At 41.0% G+C, this 24,838-nt stretch overlaps 1 protein-coding gene across 9 annotated transcripts in view; it reads left to right on the forward strand.

The window, feature by feature from the left end:
* The window catches only part of LOC126467819 (protein hu-li tai shao), a 426,171-nt gene that overhangs the window by 288,522 nt on the left and 112,811 nt on the right, over window positions 1–24,838 (forward strand). For all 9 annotated transcript variants that reach the window (XM_050096499.1, XM_050096496.1, XM_050096497.1 and 6 more), the window contains one exon: window positions 18,725–18,861. In XM_050096499.1, the coding sequence (XP_049952456.1) occupies window positions 18,745–18,861 (117 nt within the window). In that variant the 5' untranslated portion in view covers window positions 18,725–18,744. The remainder of the gene's footprint in view (window positions 1–18,724; window positions 18,862–24,838) is intronic.

A 24,838-nucleotide genomic window follows, 5' to 3' on the forward strand; every position in this document is an offset into this window, starting at 1 on the left:
TTCATCAGCAATCAGTAAATGCCATGTGTTTCAATTAATCTAAATAGTATACATAAGTAAAGAATACAAATTTTTGGAAAATGTGTCAAATATTTCTTTAATCTAGCCAGCAGTGAAATCTGCAGCAATTTGCGGATGGGTTGCACTTCTATCACGTTTACGATTCTCTTCAGTTGTCGTTGGTCCCGTTCTTGCAATATTCCTAATATTCACGGTACACACGTGAAATGGTCGTACTGGAAAATCCCCACTTCATCGCTACCTCGGAGACGCTGTGTCCATCGCTCGTGCGCCGACTGTAACAACACGTTCAAATTGACTTAAATCTTGATAATCTACCATGTAGCAGCAGTAACCAATCTAACAACTGCGCCAGACACTTGTTATTTTACATAGGCGTTTCCGACCGCAGCACCGTATTCTGCCCGATTACATATCTCTATTTAAATGGACATGCCTATACCAGTTTCTTTGACGCTTCACTGTACATTTTATTTTTCACATACAATTAGCGTAGCAAATATCTACTGCTTACTCTTCAGTAGAATGCACGTGGCACTCTCAGGCTCATTTACAGGCTTAGCTAACGCAATTTTGCCCGCGTGCGTGCGACCTTGCGTGTATGTTTATCGTATACAGCGCACCAGGCACATCGGGAATGCCTTCAATGGGCGCTTCCCGCTGGCGTACTGATGAGGAGACGGTGCATCCGCGCGGCACCTGAAAGCGTTATTTAAATGGGACAAATAAGCATTCAGTGGCCTGTGCTGCTGGTCTACACCAGGAGGAATCCGCGAGCGTGCAGGCTCGCGAGGGAAGGCGGCGTGATGATAGGCCGGTATTTGCGTTCACGAATAGGCGGTGACGCAACCCGGAACGCAGTCACCTCTCGCCCACGACCGGCCTCCGTTTCGTTTCGCAGCTTCCAGCGCGGCGCTATACCGTGTCGCGCCCGGCGCAAGGTCGCGCATACTACAAATTCTGTCATGCGTACCACAGAACTGCAGGAGCGGGCAGAATCAAAATACTCCTGCGAAGTGTGTACGCTCCCCATGAGAGCTCTCGGTGGGGAACCTTGGCTCCAGGGTTGTATTTCCAGACTTTCTCCAGTTGCAATACCAGTGGCATTTCTTCTTTATGGTCTTCTCTGATGTCGGTGTCAGCAGTACAAAAAAGTTACAGTGGTATGCTCAGCGAAACAATGCTATTCCGCCACCAGATATGGGTGCCTAGTGATTTCGTGCCGCTGCACCCACGTACCCAGGTTGTGAGCCCGTGATTTACGGTAATTTTATGCTTTTATCTGCTTAATCTTGTTTGTTTTCGCGACACGTTTTAAAAATGAGACTTCATACTTTTCCCTATGAGTTTCCTCTCTTAAGAAGTTCTGAAAGTCTGAAAGAAGAGAGCGTTACAATACTGGGACACAAAAAAATCTCGCAATCCATAAATAAGAACATAAATAAATAAAAACACATTTTTGATGAAAATTGTTTCGACTCTATAAAACTGAGCTCTCTTGAAGGAGGAAAATGTTCAGAATTTGATTCTTTGTTAGGGATTTAGAGCGCAAAACTGGTCAGGTCATAAACGCCCAAATCATGACATAAAACGGATCGTTCCCTAGGGAACGCACTCCGCGATTCTTGAAGTTATTTGACACATAGGAGCCCAAACGACATTAGGCCTAATAGGTTTTCGTGATTTCCCTAAATCGCTTCAGGCAAATGCCGGGATGGTCCCTGTGAAACGCATACGGGCAGTTTCCTTACCCATCCTTGACACGATGCGAGCGTATGCTCTGTTTCTGTTGACCCAATCTTCAATCCTTTTCTTAAGGGACCATTCTGCAACAGTTTCTAGGACAAACGATTTCGACGGTGAAAATTAAACCTCTTTCGCCATGTCAGTCCGACGCTTATATACGTTGTCCAGAAAGAATACCGAGAAACTTTAGGGACAGGTTCCTTATACAGAAATAAGTAAAAGTGCTTAGTAAATATGGTGTCCATATGCATACTTAGAGACGTATGAACACTTATTCATCTTACCTAGTGGGAAACACATCTTCTACTGGACAAGTGTTCATAGCTCTTAAGGTATGCATTTTATGGGCCACGTTTGCTAGGCATTATTTTTTTGTTACATTCTACCTCTTCCCAGAATGTGGAAAGCAAAGAGCTTGCAATAGAAGAGATGTGCTTCAAAGTATCGGAGATGGACAAATCCTCATATCTCTTAAGGTATGCGCTTTCGAGCCCGTGTTTATTAGACACTTATTTTCTTGTTTTGGTCTAAGGAAGCTTTTCGTAATATTTGTCATTGTTTCTATGGGACACCCTGTATAATAGTAGCATTCTACAGTCTGTGCTGTACATGCAAGGACCGTTGATTGCTTAGATTGCAAACACACACTAAACAATAACGAGTTAGACAGTGAAGCACCATCAGTGGTTCTCGTTACAGTAAGAGCAAAGTGGTGAGGGGTCGCTGCCTAACAAATGAAGATTGATGAAAACACAGTAATCTAGTTAATATTATCTCCTCGCGACGAGATTAACGAGAGCACGTCGCCCATGAGTTGGGGAGGGAGCTTAATCTCCCTGAGCTCGTTCCCACGGGAAGACGGCCAGTGTTCGTGTTGCCGAGATACAATGTCCCTACGTGTAGCAACACAGAGATCGTCCGAGAGAACATTAGTGCTAAAAGGCCTGGGCAGTGGAGTTGGAGCGCTGGTGACGACAGCAGCGAGCGAGTGAACGCATTCCTGGACGCATTGCACCGGGGTGACAAAAGGTCATGGGATAACGATACGCACGTACACAGATGGCGGTAGTATCGCGTACACGTGGCATAAAAGGGCAGTGGATTGGCGTAGCCGTCATTTGTACTCCAGTAATCCATATGAAAGGATCCAACGTGATTATGGCCTTAGGAGAACGCTGAATGGTTGTTGGAGCTAGACACGTGGTGTTACATCTTACCGCTGACAACGCAGTGGCAGACGCCTTCGCTTAACGACCGAGTGCTAACAGACAAGCAACACTGCGAAATAACCGCAGAAGTCAATGTTGGACGCAAGACGAAGATGTCCATTAGGACAGTGCGGTGAAATTGGGCGTTAATGGGCTTTGGCAGCAAAGGACCGACGCGAGTGCCTCAGCCTCTCTCCTGGGCTCGTGACCGTGTCGGTTGGACCCTAGACGACTGGAAAACCGTGGCCTGGTCAGACGAGTCCCGATTTCAGCTGGTAAAAGTTGGTGGTAGGGTTCGAGTGTGGTGCAGCACCCACGATGCTGTGGACCCACGTTGTCAACAAGGCACTGCGCAAGCTGGTGGTGGTTCCATAGTGGTATTGGCTGTGTTTACATGGAATGAACTGGGTCCTCTGGTCCAACTGAAAGGATCATTTGGAGACGATTTGCATTCGTGGACTTGATGTTCCCAAAAAAATGTCACCAGGCCACAATTATTGGCAACTGGTTTGAAGAACATTCTGGACAATTCGAGCGAATGATTTGGCCACCCCGATCATCCTACGTGAGCCCCATCGGACGTTTATGGGACATCGTCGAGATGTCACTATGCACAGCACCCTGCACCTGTAACACTTTTGCAATTATGGTCGGCTATAGAGACAGCATGGCTTAGTACTTTTGCAGGGGACTTCCAGCGACTTGAGTCCACACTACGTCTAATTACTGCACTACGCCGAACAAAAGGTGGTCCGACACGATATTAGGAGGTATGCCATGACTTCCGTTACCTCAGTGCATTCTTACGGGCAGCGCAATGCCTTCTGCTTGCTTCCACACACGGATGCAATTGACGCAACATGCGTTGGCTTTGTGTTGGGCACTGGATTTCTATTCGGGAGTACGGTGGTTCATATACCCGTCCGGCGACCCTTATTTAGGATTCGCGTGGTTTCTCTAAATCGCTTTAGGCAGATACCGGGATGGTTCCTTCGGAATGGAACTGTAGACTTCCTTCCCTGCATTCCCCATACCACGCTTGCGCTCATCGTCGACGACACTGTAAAATCCCTATTTTCCTCTGTTTCATTAGGTCTATGGTGGATAAAGGGTGTTTTACGGGTTGTAATTTATCACACTTCCGTAATACTAATGCCAGAAATTCAGAGCCTTTTAGCCATAGTTTGGTTGTGGTTTGGCTGTTTGTGTTTTGATGTTAAGACGCTGGTCGTGCGACGTTATCTCAGCTGCTTCATTTGGCACTCCCTGCGGGTTTCCCGCTGCCAGTTAATACGCTTACCCCGGGGATGGCAAGGGAAGCCGTATTTTCGGTAAACAGAGGCTAATGCTTTGTCTGCGGGTCACAGAACTACGGGACGTTGCTCTCCGCCGCCACCCTTACAGAAAAACACTGTAGACAACAGCACGGCAGTAGTCCTGCACGCGGGCGGGGGTATTAAGGAGTGTAAAACGCCCCGTAGATGCGACTCCACAGCACAGGCGATTCGTGCTTGTCTTTAGTATACTACGAATGTACTGGTCACAATGGAGCTTGCCTTTACCCGTCAGATGGCCTAGTGAAATTATTTTAACGAATAAGACACACACATTACGGCAAAAAAAAAGCATTAGGTTTAATGCAGATGAATGTACATATCGTGATCCCCAACTCCACCGACAAAATCCCGGAGTTTGTTGGAGGATCTTTCTGGTTACTTTCGTACAAGGGCCCCGCAAGTCTCCGGTGGCTGATTAGAGCACAGTAACCGCATTTCGTTTGATTTCTTGCCCCCCGTTGATTTTCCTATCTGCATTACACTGAAAATTTCTACATTACAGTGCAAACGTCGACGATATACGCTATGTGTGTTGCTTGTTCCATTCACTCATGGAGTAACAATTCCAAAACAATGCGTTTTAACATGGAGTATAATTCTTAATGGTATTTCCCAACAGAGTAGAACTACATTCTGGGTTGGGGCTCGTGCTCGAAACCTTGCCTTTCACGGGCAATGATGTAATCGATTGCGCTCCCAAGGTACCAATCTCAACGCTCGCTCACGACTTCATTTCTGCCAGTACCTCTCTGCTGCTTTCAAAACTTCGCAGCAGCTCACCTGTCTACATTACTGGATAGTACATTTTTTTCAGTTACTAACTACGGTCAACCGGGTGGTTACAATAACGGACTTCCAACCACTAGGTGTACTACTAACTACTATAGGAATGATAGCAGTGCTTATCATCTCCGGGCCTCTGTTATATGCTAACCATAATCTACGATTTGTCAACAACAACACAGAATCTTACTCCACAAGCACTCATTACACAATAACTTCAGTGCGATGTTTCTATCTGTGAAAGCTATTTCAGCAACGTAAGCCAGTTTTTTGCCGTAAGTAAATGTAAGGGCAGGGGGAGGAGTCAACATCTGAACCACTGTGTTCTGTAGGCCTAGTGATGGGCATACCATCTCACCCTTCAGCTTCCAAGGATCTCTCTCGTCATTACATTTGTGGTGTCAACGTCAGGTCGAAAGTAAATAATACGGATCGTAGAATCGATCAAAACCGTCCCGACGACCCGTCGTGACGTAGTCTGGTTAACGTTTCTAAGTTAGTGTTAGGCTCTTCAGTTCACATATAAAAGTTTCCGAGCCTTGTACGAGACTTAAAAAGTCAATTTACTGGTAGTAGCGTGGAGAAAAGTATATACGGAGAAATGACTTAGCCATAACGTAGAGGTTGTTTCCAGAATAAAGCTTCCCTTCTGCAGCGGATTGTTTGCTGTTTTGGAACTTCCTGGCAAATAAAACGCGTGTCTTCTCTAGGACAACTGACACCGGGTGGAGTCATTCCACACGTGGAACGGATCCTCGCGGATGCCAGGAAGAGCACAAGGGGCAGCCAACTGCAGGTGGTGGCTCACGTCGGTACCAATGATATGTGTCACTTTGGATCAGAAGAGATTCTCTCTGGTATCGAGCGGCTAACAGAAGTGGTAAAGGCCGCCAAGCTTGCTTGAAAGATGGAAGTAGGGCTGACCATTTGCAGCATAGTCGACAGGACCGATTGCGGATCTCTGGTATAGAGCCGAGTGGAGGGTCTGATTCAGAGGCTCAGACGGTTCTGCGAACGTGTAGGCTGCAGATTCCTAGACTTGCGCCAAAGGTGGGTTTCGGGTTCCGCTGAATAGGTCAGGTGTCCACTATATGCAGGAAGCGGCTACACGGGTAGCAGGGACTGTGTGGCGTGGACTGGGCGGTTTTTTAGGTTATAGGGTCTCGGGAAAACTCAAGAAGGGCTTCAGTCACAGAGGATGCAGGTCGAACACAGGAAGAACGTAGGTACAGTAACCATCGGTATAACAGCTGTAAATTGTTGTAGCTGTGTTGTGAAAGTACCAGAGCTCCAAGCGCTAATAGAAAGCACTGATGCTCAAATTGTTAAAGGCACTGAAAACTGGTTAAAGCCGGAGACAAAATCAGCCGAAATTTTTGCGAAGAACCTAACGGTGTTCCGAAAGGATAGGCTAAACACGGTTGGCGGTGGCCTGTTTGTTCCTGTTAGAAGTAGTTCATCGTGTCGCGAAACTGAAGTAGATAGTTCCTGTGAGTTAGTATGGGTAGAACTCATTGTTGGCAACCAGAATAAAATAATTAGATCCTTTTACCGACCTCCCAATTCAGTTTCAAAGAAAACTTGAGTTTGATTCCAAACACGTACCCGACTCATGCGATTGTAGTTGGTGATTTTACCCTTGATATGTAGGCGAAAATACATGTTTAATTCCGGAGGTAGGTATAAAACATCATCCGAAATAGTGTTAAACGCATTCTCTGGGAATTATTTCGAGCTCACGCGAGTAGAAAACATTTGTGAAAGCACTCTTGACCTCTTAGCAACAAATAATCCTCAGTTAATAACAGGGATTAGTGAACACAGGGTTGTCGTAGTGAATATCGTAACTCCCAAATCCTCCAAAAATAAACGAAAAGTATACCTATTCAGAAAAGCAGATAAAAATTAACTTGACGCCTTCCTGAGAGACAATCTCCAGTCCTTCCAAATTAATGATATAAGAGTAGACCAGATGTGGTTTGAATTCAGAGAAATAGTATCGGCAGAAGTTGATTTATACCAAATAAATTAACAAACGATGGAGCTCATCTTCCTTGGTACACAAAACGGTTCAGAACACTTGCAGAAACAACTAACAAACATGCCAAATTTAAATCCCCAAGATTGGCCATCTTTTACAGAAGCTCGAAAGTTAACGCGGAGTTCGATGCAGATGCTTATAATAGTTTCCACAACGAAACTTTGTCTCGAAACCTGGCAGAAAATCCAAAAACACTGGTCGTATGTGAAGTGTGTTAGCGGCAAGAAACAATCAATGTCTTCTCTGCGCGATAGCAATGGAGATATTATCGAAGACGGTGCTGCCAAAGCAGGTTTACTAAACACAGCCTTACGAAATGCCTTCATAAAAGAAGACAAAGTAAAGTTCCAGAATTCGAATCAAGAACAGCTGTCAACATGAGTAACGTAGAAGTAAATATCTTCCTAGTAGTGAGGCAACTTATATCACTTAACAAAAGCAAGTCTTCTGGTCCAAACTATATTCAATTAGGTTCCTTTCAGAGTATGCTGATGCATTAGCTCCATACTTAACAATCATATACAACCGTTCGCTTGACGAAAGATCCATACGCAAAGACTGGAAAGTTGCACAGGTCACACCAATATTCAAGAAAGGCAGTAGGAGTAATCCACTAAATTACAGGCCCATATCGTTAATGTTGATAAGCAGCAGGATTTTAGAACATATATTGTGTTCAAACATTATGAATAACCTCGAAGAAAACGGTCTATTGACACACAGTCAACATAGGTTTAGAAAACATCGTTCCTGTGAAACACAACTAGCTCTTTATTCACATGAAGTGTTGAGTGCTATTGACAAGGGATTTCAGATCGATTCCGCATTTCTGGATTTCCAGAAGGCTTTTGACACTGTGCCACACAAGCGGTTCGCAGTGAAATTGCGTGCTTGTGGAATATCGTCTTAGCTATGTGACTGGATTTGTGATTTCTGTCAGAGAGGTCACAGTTCGTAGTAATTGACGGATAGTCATCGACTAAAACAGAAGTGATTTCTGGCGCTCTCCTAGGTAGTGTTATAGGCCCTTTGCTGTTCCTTATCTACATAAGCGATTTGGGAGACAATCTGAACAGCCGTCTTAGGTTGTTTGCAGATGACGCTGACGTTTATCGACTAATAAAGTCATCAGAAGAGCAAAGCAAATTGCAAAACGATTTAGAAGAAAAATCTGAATGGTGCGAAAATTGGCAGTTGAGTCTGAATAACGAAAAGTGTGACGTCATCCACGTGAGTGCTAAAAGATGAACAGGTTTGAACTTTTATGAAAGACTACACACAGAGCCGTGACAGGCCGAAAACAATGCAAATAGTCCTACAGTAATTCAGTTGTATGTGTGTGTGTGTGTGTGTGTGTGTGTGTGTGTGTGTGTGGTTATTTAAATTAAGATCTGTGACCACATAAAGTGACTGGACAGTTCATCACGTGGGAGAGATGTGTGGTGACTCGAGTATCTCAACTCTTTTCTCCATCTAGCAGTCATAAACAAGCTTTCTACGACGTATAAACATAACCGGAAAATTGAGTTTTTAATTTAGCTCACACATTACAAATTATGATACGTGTCACTTACTTACCAATTATCAAACCGTAATTTTTTTAACTACTGGATTTTGTAACCTACAGCCTTGAATGAGATTAGGGTTATTCTTGGCCTTCCTACACCCAACTCCCCAAAAGTAATCATATGCGAGCTCAAGCTGATTACAGTTGATTTTTAACTTCATAATGGCTTACTAGACACAGTTACTTAGGATATCGTTGTCCTCCTGTGAACCAGTCTGACACGCACAAAATATTGATAGGGCAGGAAGTCATTATCGAAAATAAATTATTAGTTATTTCTTCGCCTGGATGTACACGAAAAACAAACAGTTCTTAGACCATGTGAACACTTCAGTGTGGCAAAAATGGCGCAGTTCGAAGACAGGTCAAAAAGATGAACCACAACAATGAAAAAACAGGAAACAAACTGCCGTGTCTTTATCAACTACTTGGGTAGAATCTATTATATTATGATGATGATGACCCATAATACTAGTTTAATTTGGTATTGCCGTCGTGATTTAGCTGCGTGCTATACTGAGATGGCTCCTTTCCGTGTAGCATGTATGCGTTTTGAGCGTCTATTCTGCAGAATATGAGTCTCCTCAATGACTCTCATTGTTCATGAATAGAATGAATAACAGGCTGTGTGCAGTTCGATTGCATTTGTTTTCCTGTTTGGATGATGTGCTCATGTGTGAAATTTTGCGTCATTGTGAATTGGAACCACTGCAAAAGTTTTTGCTTTTTAACTATTTTTATTGGATAACTTTCTAGCCTGTCTGTCTTTTCAGTTGATTTAAAACCAACTTTTCCTGATGAAATAGACTTGAAATTTCAGCATAGCGAAGAACTGGATGACAATGCAATATTAACTTGCCTTTTTGTCCGGTCTGACATCGCGGGCGACCCTGCAGGACCGTCGTGTTGTATGTTGCCAGTTTCCGATAGCGTTCTCGGCGTTATGCGAGCGGACGGGCACAGCTGGCGCGGGAGGGGAGGGGGAGGGATGGAGGAGATGGCCAGAGAGAGGAATAGGAGATGCGTGCAATATGACATACTGTATCCGTATATAGGCAAAGCTGCGGCTTTAAAAGCTGGTGTATATAAATAAATATTTTTTATGAAAATATGATCTCATCGAAATGATAAAAAACCATTGAGAAATTTCTCACACACAGTATAATTTTTAATATAACACCTTTTTAAATCGGACTAAAAAGGGCCGGCCGGAGTGGCCAAGCGGTTCTAGGCGCTTCAGTCTGGAACCGCGCGACCGCTACGGTCGCAGGTTCGAATTCTGCCTCGGGCATGGATGTGTGTGATGTCCTTAGGTTAGTTAGGTTTAAGTAGTTCTAAGTTCTAGGGGACTGATGACCTCAGATGTTAAGTCCCATAGTGCTCAGAGCCATTTGAACCGTTTGACTAAAAAGGAAGTAAGATAATGTCTTCTAGCCCCATAGACAGATAGCCCTGAAAAATTGTGCGTGTGAATTTTTAGTAGCTGTGACAACAATTGTGAGATTTATAAAGAAAAACGTGTTACACATGCGGTAGATAGTTAGGAGGTGAGTTCTTCATGCACCTTCTGTTTTTGCTTATATTGGGTTGGTGCTAAAGTTGCAGCGTTTTTGTTTTGTATGTTGGTATTCCGGTTGCTATGGATTTATTTATCGACTATCATTTTTTATTTGTAGTCCGCAGTTGGTTGAAATATTGTTATGTTGTCATTTGGAGATAATGAGTATAACTGTGGACTCTACAAGATAGAGTCCCAAGTGAAGAACTCGGACATGTCCAACATAGTCTTTTGTTTACGTTCAATAAAGGAGTGACAGTAGCAGAGGCAACCAGAAACACGTGCACGGTGTATGGGGATAATGCTGTTGGACAGAGCACAGCCATAAAATGATTTTCTCGTTTTAAGGTGGATCGTTTTGTCATAAGTGACTCCACATTCAGGTAGACCTTCGGGGTTTGACAAGGATCGTTTTAACGCATTAATCCACAGTGAACCACGCTAGTACTCGAGAACTGGCAAATGGGATGAACTGTGATCATTCCACCATCGAGCGACATTTGCATGCAATGGGGAATGTTCAAAATTCGGGTGTGTGGGTACCACATGCTCTAAACCAAAATCACAAAAATCAGCGGATGTCCATTTGTTCGTATCTGCTTGCTGGTCATCAGTTGGCTTCTGAACAACACGGCCATTCCTATACTGTATCGTTACTGATGACGAGAAATGGTGTCTTTATGCTAAATAAGGAAAAGAAAGGATTAACGATAACTCCCGCCTACATTCTACTAGAGTGACAAGAAGCACTATACGGGATTTGGGTGGGAAGTCATTCTGCACCCAACTTATTCACCTGATCTTGCGCCCACAGATTTCAACTTTTCCGCTCTATATCGAACAACCTTCCGTTTCGGATGAAAACACCCTCAGAACATGGCTCGAGGTGGTCTTCGCCTCAAAACCAAGTGATTTCTACAGTCGTGGAATCGGAAAGTTACCCTTTCGTTGGCAGATTGTTGTAAATAGTGAAGGAGAAATATTATTGATGACTAAAGTCTCAGTTATGTAAATCTGTTTAGTTTACTAAACCGATGGAAAAATGCTACTAACTTATGCATTAACCCAATAAATCTTACAAGTATTGTCATAGCTATTAAAAATTCAGAAGCACACATTTTCAGAGATATCTGTATGGGACTTGGAATCTGTATTTGATTAAGAGGAGTTATTTCATACATTTTGTGTGGTTTTAAAAAAGTGTAATATAAAAAATGTAAGTAATTATTTTCTAAAGTGTTAGATGTTCCTTTTCAAGGTCCTAAACAGCAGTATTGCGGTAGACTCTCTAAGGACACCAAGTGCTCGTATGTAGGGGCCATACCAGATAGCAGAAACAGGAGATATTGAATGTAAGTTTGTTAGACTCATGGGAAAGCGTTAAAAATGCTAAAAAAAAACACGTAAGTTGTCAGGGTTTTGGAAATTGATACTCAGTATTCAGCAAAAGACTACTTACGAAATTTCAAGAATCGATATAAGTGAAGAATCCAGGCATATTCTTTACCCGTCTGCTTTTCACTCCTGTAGTGGTCATAAAGAGAAGGTTAGGCTACTGTAATTACCACACACACACACACACACACACACACACACACACACACACACACAGAGAAAGACAGAGAGAGAGAGAGGGCGGCATTGAAGCAGTCTTTCTTTCCTCGTTCCAAACGCGATTGGAACGGGAAGAAACAGAGCACGTGGTACCATGGTAAGAACTCACTAAAACGCATTTTCAGTGATTTGTACTAATTATTTCAATCTGTTAGGACTACAGAGTTAAGTTATTTTTAGGGTAAAAGCAATATAGCACTGAAGAGTTGTCAAAAAACTTAGGGAGGCGATTTAGAGAATCCTAGGTGGATTCTCTAAAGCGCAACAAAGGAATTGGAGACTTGGGTTCTTCTTGGTGGAACCAACACACAAATGACGTTATTTTCGAACGCAGCTTGCTCCTGAAAAAAAGGAAGGATAGCAGTGTAAGAGATATGTGCGTGTGCCCGCACATGTCTTTCACATATGCTGATACAATTCAAAGTAATGAGTAATTATTTATACGCTCATGTCATTGCCACAAAGAACAATTGACTAGCGTATGATTGCCTTGTCATTTCGATGTAAATGCTAGTTGTCTATCAGTCGGTAATAAAACCACATTATTTAAGAATAGTGATTGAGTGTGGATACCAATTTCAGTGCTGCAAACTTGCGAAATTGCCTTTCCCTGTACCAGCTATCAGCGTCAAATAGGGAGGTTCGTGGATCGACCGTCTCTCTCTCTCTCTCTCTCTCTCTCTCTCTCTCTCTCTCTCTCTCTCTGTGTGTGTGTGTGTGTGTGTGTGTGTGTGTGTGTGTGTGTGAGCATTATTTCGTACCACTGTTTCTTCGCGGCTCACTGGTGATACCACTAGACCGCTACTGCACCACACGATGATGATCGTTCAACCACGTGATGACACACTCAACGATTGGTTGGTGACAATAGGTCGCATAATGCACAGTATATTAAATGTAACGTTTACTTTGCTATGATCAAGGTAGCCCCAAGCCTATCTTCACAAGCGGCGGATTTTGCCAGTCAATATCCATCACATAGATATTCTGAGTCTGTGCGCTTCCTCGGCTATGGAGGCGATTTTATTGTATTTAATAATTTAGAAATAATCGTGGAGAAACTAGCGTGTTTTGTGTATTCAAATGCACTCGGTGTTTCATAGGCTATATATGATGCGCTATGTTGAAAAAAAGGTCCTTTAAAAATGATAATTATGAAACTATGAAAATGTGTTGTTTGCTTTGTTTCTCACAGTCACTTTTAACAAAGAACCTGTGCAGACAGTGATCGTAAAGGCCCGAGTCAAGTGCTCATACGGCTCGCAGTTCTTAGCCGTATTTTACGATAATATGTGTCTCACAAATGATAGCAGATTCCAAAAACGTCAAACAACGTTAACGGCTTATTTTTCTTTCTCAATAACAAATAAATGTACTTGTAGAGACACTGATATTTTAAGATGCATTTAATTTTAATTGACGTTGATGAAGTCGAGCATGAGTTAAGTAAACTTCGCCGCTTGCTTCAGAGGCAGAGTGGTAGTTAAGTGTGACCACTGCAAGTTTAATACAAGTCAGAACGGGAATATTTTATTGTTTGTCTTTCAGTGCTGACAACTCACGAACGTGCGCAATTCGTACCGATTAGCTGCTATGGCATAAATATCAAACGAAAGTAACGTCGATTCGTTACAGAGACGGTCACTTCGAATGTGGTACATCAGTACTTGTTGGTAGCAAATAATATGAAATGAAATTAAGGCTGTTGTAATACATTGCAATGAGCGGAAGAAAAGTGACATTTAAAACATTTAGTAAAAATTTGTGATCGGGTCTCGTATTCCAGTTACTGTTATGTTAATTAATAACATACTAATGCGTTTAGGTTACCGACTAATAGTAAGATAGGTAGAAAATGGTTCAAAAGGCTCTAAGCACTATGGGACTATCTGAGGTCATCAGTCCCCTAGACTTAGAACTACTTAAACCTAACTAACCGAAGGACATCACACACATCCATGCCCGAGGCAGGATTTGAACCTGCGTTCGTAGCAGCAGGGCGGTTCCGGACTGAAGCGCCTAGAACTGCTCGGCCACAGTAGATCGGTAGAAGTTGTGGTAAAAACACCGGAACAGGAAAAGTAGCCAATGCATTTTTTTGCCTGAACAGCGCTACTGCCTGCCCTGTAGCTACAATGTAGGTTCTTGTTACTTCCTTTAGCTTGTTAGTATCTTCTTTGGATCACTAATGCCGACATGGCGCCCTATCAGGGAACGTGACCACATTACTTGCCCGGAGAAGCTACCCAATTGAGATAGTTACCTCCAAAAAAACGCGTTATACGATAACTAAAACTGACTTCTAAACTCTTTTATACATAAAAGTTATCCGCCATTCTATCACTTTGTGACAAATTTTAATTAGTTCCCTCATATTATTTAAAATAATCCTGTTATATTTGGTCCATTAAAAAAGTATGATTGAAAAGGGTCTGCTGCAATCGCTTGGTATTCTTTCAGATAGCAAGGCATCAAGGGACTGGAAAATATTTCCGGATATCAGAAAAACAAACATGGGTTCTTGTTGCGATGGCATTGGTCACGTTATCCGCGTCGGTACGGAAAGTCGGTCACTGTGTAAGCCTAGAAGATGCAAGTAGTTCTTATATATTATTTTCTTTTTCACTTAAAAGTATGTGGTGTGATACCTTATACGTAGCTTCAAAATTTGTAAGTGGTAAGCTTCTGTCAATAACCATGGTTTCGTGAAAATGCAATTTCCCTTTGAGAGGTCATAATACACCCCCTTCCTCCCTCCCTCCCCCTCCCACCATGCTTTTGCGTCCTAAGATGTCGACTCACAATGTCAATATTGGCTCTTGAGTAAAACAGTTTGACGGCAATTGCATTAGATTGTTTCCTTATACTCATCATGAATTACCGGGCCTCTCATTCCCTGCCTTCTGGCATTGACCTGAGGTTAGAGACTACTGTATGATTCTAGGATGCTTCATGGAAGTCTTTTCACCTCATTATTTGCTATTGATAAATATAAGGGAAATAATATGCAGATAGGACACACCACTGCCCACGGAACCAGAGCAAGATGTAGATTAGGAACTTATCAGAGAATAATTTGGATTTAATGTCATCTTGCATCGTAAAACAGAACGTAAAAACAACACGATCTGGGGACTGTATTAAGTCCCGTATTTGTTTAGTATTCAGCAATTTGTAGCGTGACAGCTGCTGCCGCGTGTGAAAAGAAATAGCTACGTTCATACATCCCTCAAACTTTCTAGTACAGAAGCAATAATTCTACAGCTAATTATTTTTGTAGCTTTTCAAAAACGTTTCTACAGTGTTACTAGTTACACGTGACTTTTTACCATGTGAGCTAACGTCAGAAACATAAGTGTTTCAGAAAAACCCCTACCAAAGAGCGTCTTGAAACACTAACATTTCCTAATTTTGTAGTAGTAAATATTGACCTACAATTGTATTACGTAGTGGAAAACTAAATTGGGAGCATGTTTCAAAGTTTGGAATACGTTTCATTGAGTTCCCATTCCTTGGTATGCGGGATGACCTCACAGTTCATAATGGTTTCAAATAACCCTAACATACCGTACTTTTTTTCTATTCAAGGTTGATAAGTATTGACGATAACAAATGCTCACGGGTGTACAAGTTGTATCCTATCAGCACGGACCTCAGGACAATTTCCGTGGAACAGCTTTACATGAGTTTAATATTATTTCTTAGCGCTGTAGAATTTCCTACATTTCCTAGGTCGTGTTAGTGACCGTTTAGTGCAGCCTAAATATTCTGTTTTTGTGATGCAAGGCGGCAATATATCCACATTCTTCTCCAAGGAGTGCCTGATCAACACCCTGCTCTTGTTGTGTGACTAATAGCGCGTCTTCTTTCCGCATATTATTTCCCTTACTCCATCGCAAATAACGAGGAGTAAAGACTGTCATCGAGTATCGCTAACGCTTGCAGTAACAGAAAAATACGTGGGGCGTTCAATAAGCCATGCAACACACATTTTAGGTTGAAAATTGTTGCGGGTCGTCGTGGAATATCCCGCATCAGCCCCTACAGTTTCGTGAAGTAGTACTAATTTGTAGCCTTCAAAATTACATCTGTGGCGGATGTGCGTTCCAAGCGGAGCTGTCACTGAGCATCGGAGATATTCACAGGCACTTGCTGGACGTCCACAGACACATGGCAGTGAACAAAAGCATGGTGAGTCGTTGGGCGAGGGTCTGTTATCATCGCAACAAGGTTGCGCAAACCTCTCGAATCTCCCGCGTGCCTACAGGCTGCACACAGCTATGACTCCTGCATTGTTGGAACGTGCGGCTATACTCACACGAGGTGATCGACTGATAATAGCCAGTGCGTGATGATGGGTAGGTTATTGATGCAGCAAGACGTTGTCTCCTACGTCGACCTGCAGAGTGGCACTGTGTGGGCATACGAGCCCTTCCAGGAAGGTAGCGTAAGGCCGTTGCATTGAACGAAGATTAGTTGAAAAAATACGGTTTTGTAGGCAAAACAATGGGGAATATTTTTTCAAATTTAGTTTTGGTCCTCTGACATCTTATACAAATATAGGAAAGGTCAATAAATGATACAGAAAGTTAAAAATTACACACACACACACACACACACACACACACACACACACACACACACACACAAATTGTGCGCCTCTATGAAGGACACTCTTCTGGTAGGCTGATGTTCTGGCATATGGGACATGAATGTTATTGACATTTCTTGTTGTGTGATTGCGCACAGAGCTGTTCAGCTGATAGGCACTGGAGGTTTTTAAATATTCTCTTACAAAGACTACTGTTTCAAATATATATATATATATATATATATATATATATATATATATATATATATATATATATATATATATATATATATATATATAGTCATGGAAGGTTCAGTATCTTTAGAGCAGCAAAAAGAGAGCGACATGAACCTTGCCTCTTTATGTTGCAGATGATTCTGATAGCTCATTTCTGGGTTGTGAAAACAGATTGACTACAGTGTGCACTCCCCTAAAATGTTATTCCATATCAGATTGCTGACTGGAAATGTGCGTGATATGCCTGTATTACTATTTCTCTATTAAAGCTAGCGCTTAGTATCCGTAGCATGTAACAGATTGATGATAGTTAAGAGTTTTAATGTGTGTATTACACTTGAGATCACTCTGCAGATATATTCCTGCGAACTTAACATCAACTAATTTTACAATTTTGTTCTTTATTTTCAATGCGTGTTCATTTTCTTGTTTATAGTGGGTTATAGGAAAGTTCTTGACCACCGTTTTCCCAGTGTTAATTAAAAGTTTATTTTTTTCAAACCAGCTTGTTAGCTCCAGCAGTGATGCATCTGTAGTTAATTGAAGCTCTTTTTGGTCTGACCCTGTGATCAAAATACTGTTATTATCTGCAAATAAAGTTGTCTGTTTGGCATGGACAGTGTCATTCAGGTCATCGGTATACAAAAGAAAGAGGATAGGACCAAAATGGGGTATTGGAATCCTGAATAAAACAAATATGCTTTCAGTAAAAAAGTGTTGCATTATTAATTTCTTGAACACTCAGGTCAGTGTCAGCACGCAGATGGTGTGAAATTCGTAAATTCATGATCAGTATAAGGAAACAACATGTATAACGTTTTAAGTGCCGTGCTATCCTGGTTCTGATCGGTAAATGTCAGAAAAAAGTATCTAAATTCGTGCCGTTGACGTTTGCAGGTTTTGCGTTAAAACACACTGTAAGAAACTAAACAAAATATCACATTTTCATAGGTTCATAATTATCGCATTTTAAACTTTTTTTTCAAAGTAACCACATCATACCCTACGTGATACCGAGTGTTTTCGAACACACAAGACAGTTTACTTTCTACATGATAATTTCTGAATTATTAAGTATGATGAATCCGCCTCCGTGGCCTAGGAAGCGCCAGGGTGGAAATATCCCTGTGACACTATTGTCACTAGAGTGGCAATATCGACTGTCTATCGTCACACTGGTAGCACACGAATAGTATTTCTATACCGTTTTGACAAGACATCTAATTTAGAGAGAATATTATTACTGTCCTAACTTCTGCTGCTGCGAGCAGTGTGGAAGACCTATTCTTGTATAGGATAGATACATGATTCATTGAGGAGACTGAAATAAGTGTGAAACCAGTTGTGACAACATAAATGGTTGTAGAGGAAACGTTGTTACTGGATTCGTTTTCTGTCATCGATCTGTTTCGCATGTTATTTGATAGGACGCAGCTAATTGGTGACTGGTGGAATTTATGAAACCGGGAAAACAAGCGTGGCCTGGTTATAACTTTTTGTTTTTGTCGCCTTCCATATCGATTTGTTGGACTAATAAATGTGTCTTCGTGATTTGTTGAGCTGTTCACACATTATCAGACAAAGCGTTCCGTGGACCAATCTCTGTCACGTTTCATTGAGAGAACATTCCACTGTGCAAATATTTAGTTAGATGGTATAACAAATTTTTGTCGACTTACGACGAAAACCTGTTTAAAACAATCGTTAGAATTCAAACCAAAAGTGGACGTTAAGTTTGATTGTTACAGAAGACGTATTATTGAGACCTGACTCAAGAGTTCCTTTGCAGGCGTGTGGTACTGATAGAGTGTGAACCGCTGATACAATACAAGTGAACTGAAATCATGGTGTCAGACGGAAATAAGTAAGGCAAACAGAAAACTCTCATCGCGGCAGTGTCCGCGCGCAGCATCCTTACGAAGTCTGCATTGAGGATACAATAATATTTGTGACATTTTGCTAGAATGCAATGTTCGGTAAATTTTGTGCTGTTTTCTATGGGTGTTATTTTTATTTTTCAGAGTGAACTCATCAGCCCACAATGGCAGACACCAGTCAATCCGAGCAAACCCCTCCGACTGAACCTCAGACGAATGGTGTTTCTGACGGTATAGATGACGATGAAAGAAACAAAATGCGTCCAGCTGATATTGATGCGGTGAGTGATTTAATTAAAGATAAAGCATATTCAGTTTCTGATTGAAACTGTACTTTGATGACGTGCCATTCCCTGTGGATGATAAAATCTCATCGTTTTTGGTCAATTTGTTGCAATAAAATGTCTAAAAATGGTACTTACTTAAGTCATTGCTTGCGGTTTATTATTTTAATGTAGTGAGCCATTGCTTAAGATAATGAGTTTTGCTTAATTTTATCAAGGGGTTTGAACCTAGAGTTCTTAATCGATCTTTCGATTGGTTGGCAGCTCAGCTTCTGGATCCATTGGAATCAAATTCGTTCGCTCCTGAAACGAAAGTGCCAGGCGTGATCTTCCTTGGAAAACCTTCCCGTGTAGTATTTCTCCGAAGACATAGACTAGGAACAGGTTGATTCGTTTGTGTGACCAGAACATTCATGTCTACTTCGCTCTGTTGGTCTCCCAAATGTCCTTTCTTTGCCAGTTCTTTTTTTTCTGTCCACTTCACATTTTACAAATTTTCTCCAGCACCATATCACATATACGTGAAGAGATTTCATTTAATTTTTGCGTAGTGTCCATATCTCACAGCCATAAAGTGTTACGCTCCCTATGCAGCTCAAAACCACCTTTTTCGTTACTCTAATATATATGCAGTCTGAGCAAAGCATTTTTCTTTTTTTCATGAACATTTTTGCTTCTGTAAATCTTTGTCGTATTTGGTTCTTCTATCTTTACTTATCTGACATCCTGAATATTTCTCTGACTTATTGTATGTTTATGTCTTCTGTTTCCTTGGAGCACGTGGGTAGTTCTATCTTTTTTGAGTTAATTTCCATTTCCTACTCATCCCATAGTAGTGTATCCAAGGGATCTAAAATTCATATTAACAGAATCTTCCGTCGGTTCTTGGTAGAACAACATTATAATAATAAATGAAAAGCACCAGTTTGCTTTTGTTCTACAATATCTACTGGATCTAAAATTATTTTTCATGATTTCTTTCATCAGGAGCTATGATAGTTATGTCATCTGCAAACATAAGATTTTTTATTTTTCCTCCATTTCATTCTGATACCTGCACGGTATCCAGAGCACTCGTTTATTGTTAAGTTCTGTGTAGACGATGAAAAGGGATGGAGTCAGATTGCAACCATGTCCAACACCGTTAAGTATTCTAACATTTTTTGTGTGCTTGTGTAGTTATTATCTTTACTAGGCCTTGTCACTGTTCTTTGTATAGTTCTTTAATTATTACTCTGTCTCTATAGTCCAGTTTAATGATGCTTAGAATTTCCATTAGTAGGTTCCAATTGAGAATGTCAACTGCTTTCTAGAGGTTTGCAGTAACTATGTAAATTTTGCTGTTTATTATTAATATTAATACTTTTGAAGTGTGAGCTACAATGCTCGAAGTCCAGTCACCTTTACATGTAGCTAAGTTACCTTGTTACTCCTTGGAATCAATTAGCATGATACTTTTCCTAAAATATTCTGGGGTAGTAAAAGTTTTACAAAAACAAATTTTCCACCTGGGATGTTATCAAATCATTACTTACTTTTTCAGAGCATTTCATACTTTCTCAAATTCTTGTTTAATTTTTGTGGCTCACAATAGGGCCTACAGCTCTTCAATATAATATCGTTTCCATTCTATAAGAATCCCTTGCTCCTTGGACGCGGTTGAATTGGTGTGTTGTTTTTGTTTTCCAGAATGCTTTCTTATTAGTATTCTTTGTTGCTTGGTGTTGTTTTTTTTTTAAATTTATTTGCTTCCCACATCTCAGGTTTTACTTTAAATCTGCAATTTCTTTTTGTTTACAGCTTGTACTGCATTGCAACTAATCTTCGAACGCTGCTCTTTGCTTAATTTGCCATGGAATGGAGCGAGATTGATCATTTTTACAAGATTTTTGATTCTGGACACCACCACCACCACCACCACCATCAGTTTTTTGTCATATTAGCAGGTCCTTTGGCTCTCCATTTTCTGTGATCCATTGCTTCCTTCTTAAGGCTGCTGTATGTTGTACAGTCCATCACGTCATCCAGTATCTGAAATCTCTTCCTTCCTCACTTCCTTTTCCCTTGTACATAACCTTCTAAAACTGTTTCTATCAGTTCGTCCTTCTTTCTTAAAATATGCCCAGTCCAATTTCTTTTTCTTCTTTTTATTACATCTGGTAACTGTCTTTTCTCTCCCACTCTTCTCAATACCTCTTCATTTTTTTAGTCTGTCCATTCAACTTATTCTTTCCATTCTCTGCCATGTCCACATCTCAAAAGCCTCCAGCTTTTCTCTGTCTTTCTTCCTTAAAGTCCGTGTTTCAGTGTCATACAGAAGAACATGCCATACAAAACATTTTGAGTCTTTTTCTGCAGAAAATTCTTCTTTTCTTATAAAATGCCTCTCTTGCCATTGCTATCCTTGTTTCAGTTTCTGTCCTGCACTTCCAGTCGGTGCCTATGCTGCTTCCAAGATACTTGAAATTTTGCACTTGTTCCAATATTTCTCCATTCAGCATAATTTTTATTTCTTTATTTCCTCCTAGTGCCAATACTTTTGTTTTCTTTGTGTTAATTTTCATTCCATATTTTTTTCCGTTAGCTTCAATGGTGTCCACTAAATCCTGTAATTCTTTTTTCCCCTGTGGCTAGAAGGACCATGTCATCAGCAAACGCCTGACACCCTAATCTTCTTCCTCCAATTTCTACTCCTTTGACATCTAATGAGCATTGGCCAAGTAGAGGTTGAAAAGGGTAGGTGGTAGATAGCATCCTTGTCTTACTCCTTACTGGACACTAATTATGCTCAGCTATGATCATCAGAAAATTGGCACGTGGAGAACACAAATGACAGGTGTCAGAGTAAATGTTTTCCAATAATTTTCTTTTTTATCAGAGTTGCAGTATTCATATTTTTAGAGGTTGTAAAAAAAATGAGAGAGAGAGAGAGAGAGAGAGAGAGAGAGAGAGAGAGAGAGAGAGACTAAGTCCTAGCAACAACAGATGTGAAAATTATTTTACTTTCTAAACTCAACCCGAACAGGCCATGGAGGCCTAATGGTATTGACAGGCTGCCATGTCAGCCTCAGCCCACAGGCATCACTCGATGCAGATATGGAGGGGTATGTGGCCAGCACACTGCTTTCCCAGCAGTTTTGTCATTCTAGGAGACCAGAGCCACTGCTTCTCAATCAAGTAGCTCCTCAGCTTGGCTCACAATGACTGAGTGCACACTGTTTGCCAACAGTGCTCGGCAGATTGGATGGTCACCCATCAAAGTGTTAGCCCAACCTGACAGTGCTGAGCTTCGGTGATCTGATGGGAGCCAGTGTTACCACTGCGGCAAGGCCATTGGCTGTATTTTACCTCCATTCGGAATTATATACACTCACAAAAACATAAAATTTTGATCCGTCAGTGTTAGATTTGTTCTACAATGGGAGTTCCTCTTTAATACATTAAAGCTGCTTCCAGAATGAAGAAACCAGAATCTATCTTCAAACTAGCTGAAAATTAATTAACAAACAGAGAACCATAGTGATCAATGTTGGCTTGTAGTATCAGTCTAGCCCCATTCCACTTTTATTCCCTGATGTCATCATTATTTTGATAGTCCCTGGTTTTATGCACATACAACATTTTCTTGACCAGTTCTGAAAGAATGTATCTGTGACATTGGCTCTTTTTCCAAGCTAAAGCAAAAATGTCTTTGTCTGTCTTCTTCTTACATTTCTGATTCCTAATCCACACCTTCCTGTCATTTCAGCTTTTTGTTCATCTTTTTTCACAGCATTCCAGTCCAGCATAAGATTTTCTGTCATCCACATATTGCAGTACTTAAAGTTGTTTGTACCCTTCTTCTGTTTCACCACCAATATGTCCAGATGTTGGCATATGCCCCTGTATGATAGCTATGATATATCTACTTTTTCTGCTATAATTTTAATTAGCGTCATCCTGTCACTATACAGTACATAGTTTATCTTTTTACCTCTACCCCACCCCAATTCTTTAAACAATACACCACAAGTCATGTATTTCGTTTTGATTGCCTGAGTATATTACTGTCATCAGGAGTAAGCCTGACCCATCTTTTGATGTTTCTGTGGAATATCTCTTGCATGTATCAATTTCTATTCATGGTGATTTTTATGATTGTAATGAAAACACACACAGTGCCCTGTGTAGTTCTATCTCTCATAGATTAATAGAAAAAAATTTGAAAGGGGCCAATGTTACCCCATGATGGGGTTACATTGACCCCTCAAATTTGCTTATTATTATAACACATGCAGTATGGCTGTGGTATGCAGTATGAGTATGACTCTGTGAAGGAATTGCTTTGTAAAATGTTGGTTAGCTAGATACAGGTGAAACGAACATTTCTAGGAGTATAATTATCAGTCCTTTATTTAAAACACACTACAAAAACTTTTACCGATAAAAAACATTAAGCTTCTTTTACTAAAACCCTCCCAGGAAATTTGTACAGAATTCTATGCCCATCAGGCAGTAGCTTTGGTGGAGGCAGCTTGCCAATCACATAACAGAATAGGGCAGTGAATATATCATGTTCTTTGGGAACAAATGTAGTTTTCATTGAGTCAGTGGGGTGAAGCCCCATTACTTCACCTAACTTTCCTTTGTTGGAACTTTGTGAATAATACGAACATAGTGAAAAGTTTGCTTCACCCTTTTATCCCCAACTATTTTCACAATAACAAAGGCCTTTGGAAAAAGGTCTTGACACTCGCACTTAGTGAGCAGCAACTCTTCGACCACAGGATTTTCTGAAGGATCAAAATCACTTTCATTAGTTTCCAGAGTCTCTGGCAATTTCATTACACCAAGCTTTTGTTCTGAGAAAGAATTGCCACACTTTGGAAAGAGATTTTTCTTATTATTCCCATGTTCATTTTCTTTGCAATTCACTTTCTTCGCCACATATCAAGGAGGGAAACTTGTTTTAATTTGCTGTTCAAAATTGCTCTTTCTAGACAATTTTTTGGACCGTACAATAGTTCCAACAAGTTGGGAGAATTTGTGTGTGCTGCAATTTGCATAACATCATTTATCCGTGCAATGGCTTCTTCAGGCGTATTAATTTTTCTAGGGACATCATTTTGCTGCTCTTCTTCTTCCTTTATTTCTTCATCATCCTTCCATTAAATGTGTTGTTGAAGTGAAAATGTAATGAGTTGACAGAAAGTCATCACTTTGAATGTAATCATCTACATGAAATGGTTCACATTTTCATTAATTCAGCAATTGCTGCTGCATTTTCTTGAACTTTGATGGCCACAGATTTGTCTTGTTCTTGACCCCCAAACCTCGCTTTGTTAAAGCATTTGGTGACAGTTTCCGGTTTTATTTCCTTTACTGCCAAGCCAATCCAATTTATGGCATTCAGGACAGAAACTGACTGTACAAGAGCAAACACACTTTCTGTTTCTTCAACACTAAGAATAAGAGATTGTGTCAGAAATTGCATATAATGACACTCACATTTATAAATAACCACCTGGACCATGGGTTTTATCGAACACTCCTGAGATAGATTGAAAAGGGCTGTTTATGGACGACGTGACCCTCGAACCACTCTGAGGGATCTACATCAAATCGCCATTGAGGAGTGGGACAATCTGAAACAACAGTGCCTTATGTGAGGCTGGTTGAACCTGGAGGGAACCAAGCCAATTTCACATTTGATAACGTTACTTTCAGGTGGCAGGTTGCATTGTCTAGGAAAAGGAGAACTTAGTGATTTCTTTTTATTTTGGCATTGAAAGAACCCAGCCATTCTTCTATAAGACCACTCCCCATCCATGCCTTTTCATTGCTTCGTCATGTGACTGTAAGCTTACTGACGTCTATGTTTTTGAAACAATGCGGTTTGCTGCCTTTCCAATCACCAGTGACTTCTCCATTTCACCTAACATGTTTCCACAAAGCAGTATAGTGAGTCTTTCCTTGGACATTATTCCGCCAGTGT

Source organism: Schistocerca serialis, chromosome 1, assembly GCF_023864345.2.
Source record: "Schistocerca serialis cubense isolate TAMUIC-IGC-003099 chromosome 1, iqSchSeri2.2, whole genome shotgun sequence".
Classification (NCBI taxonomy): domain Eukaryota; kingdom Metazoa; phylum Arthropoda; class Insecta; order Orthoptera; family Acrididae; genus Schistocerca; species Schistocerca serialis.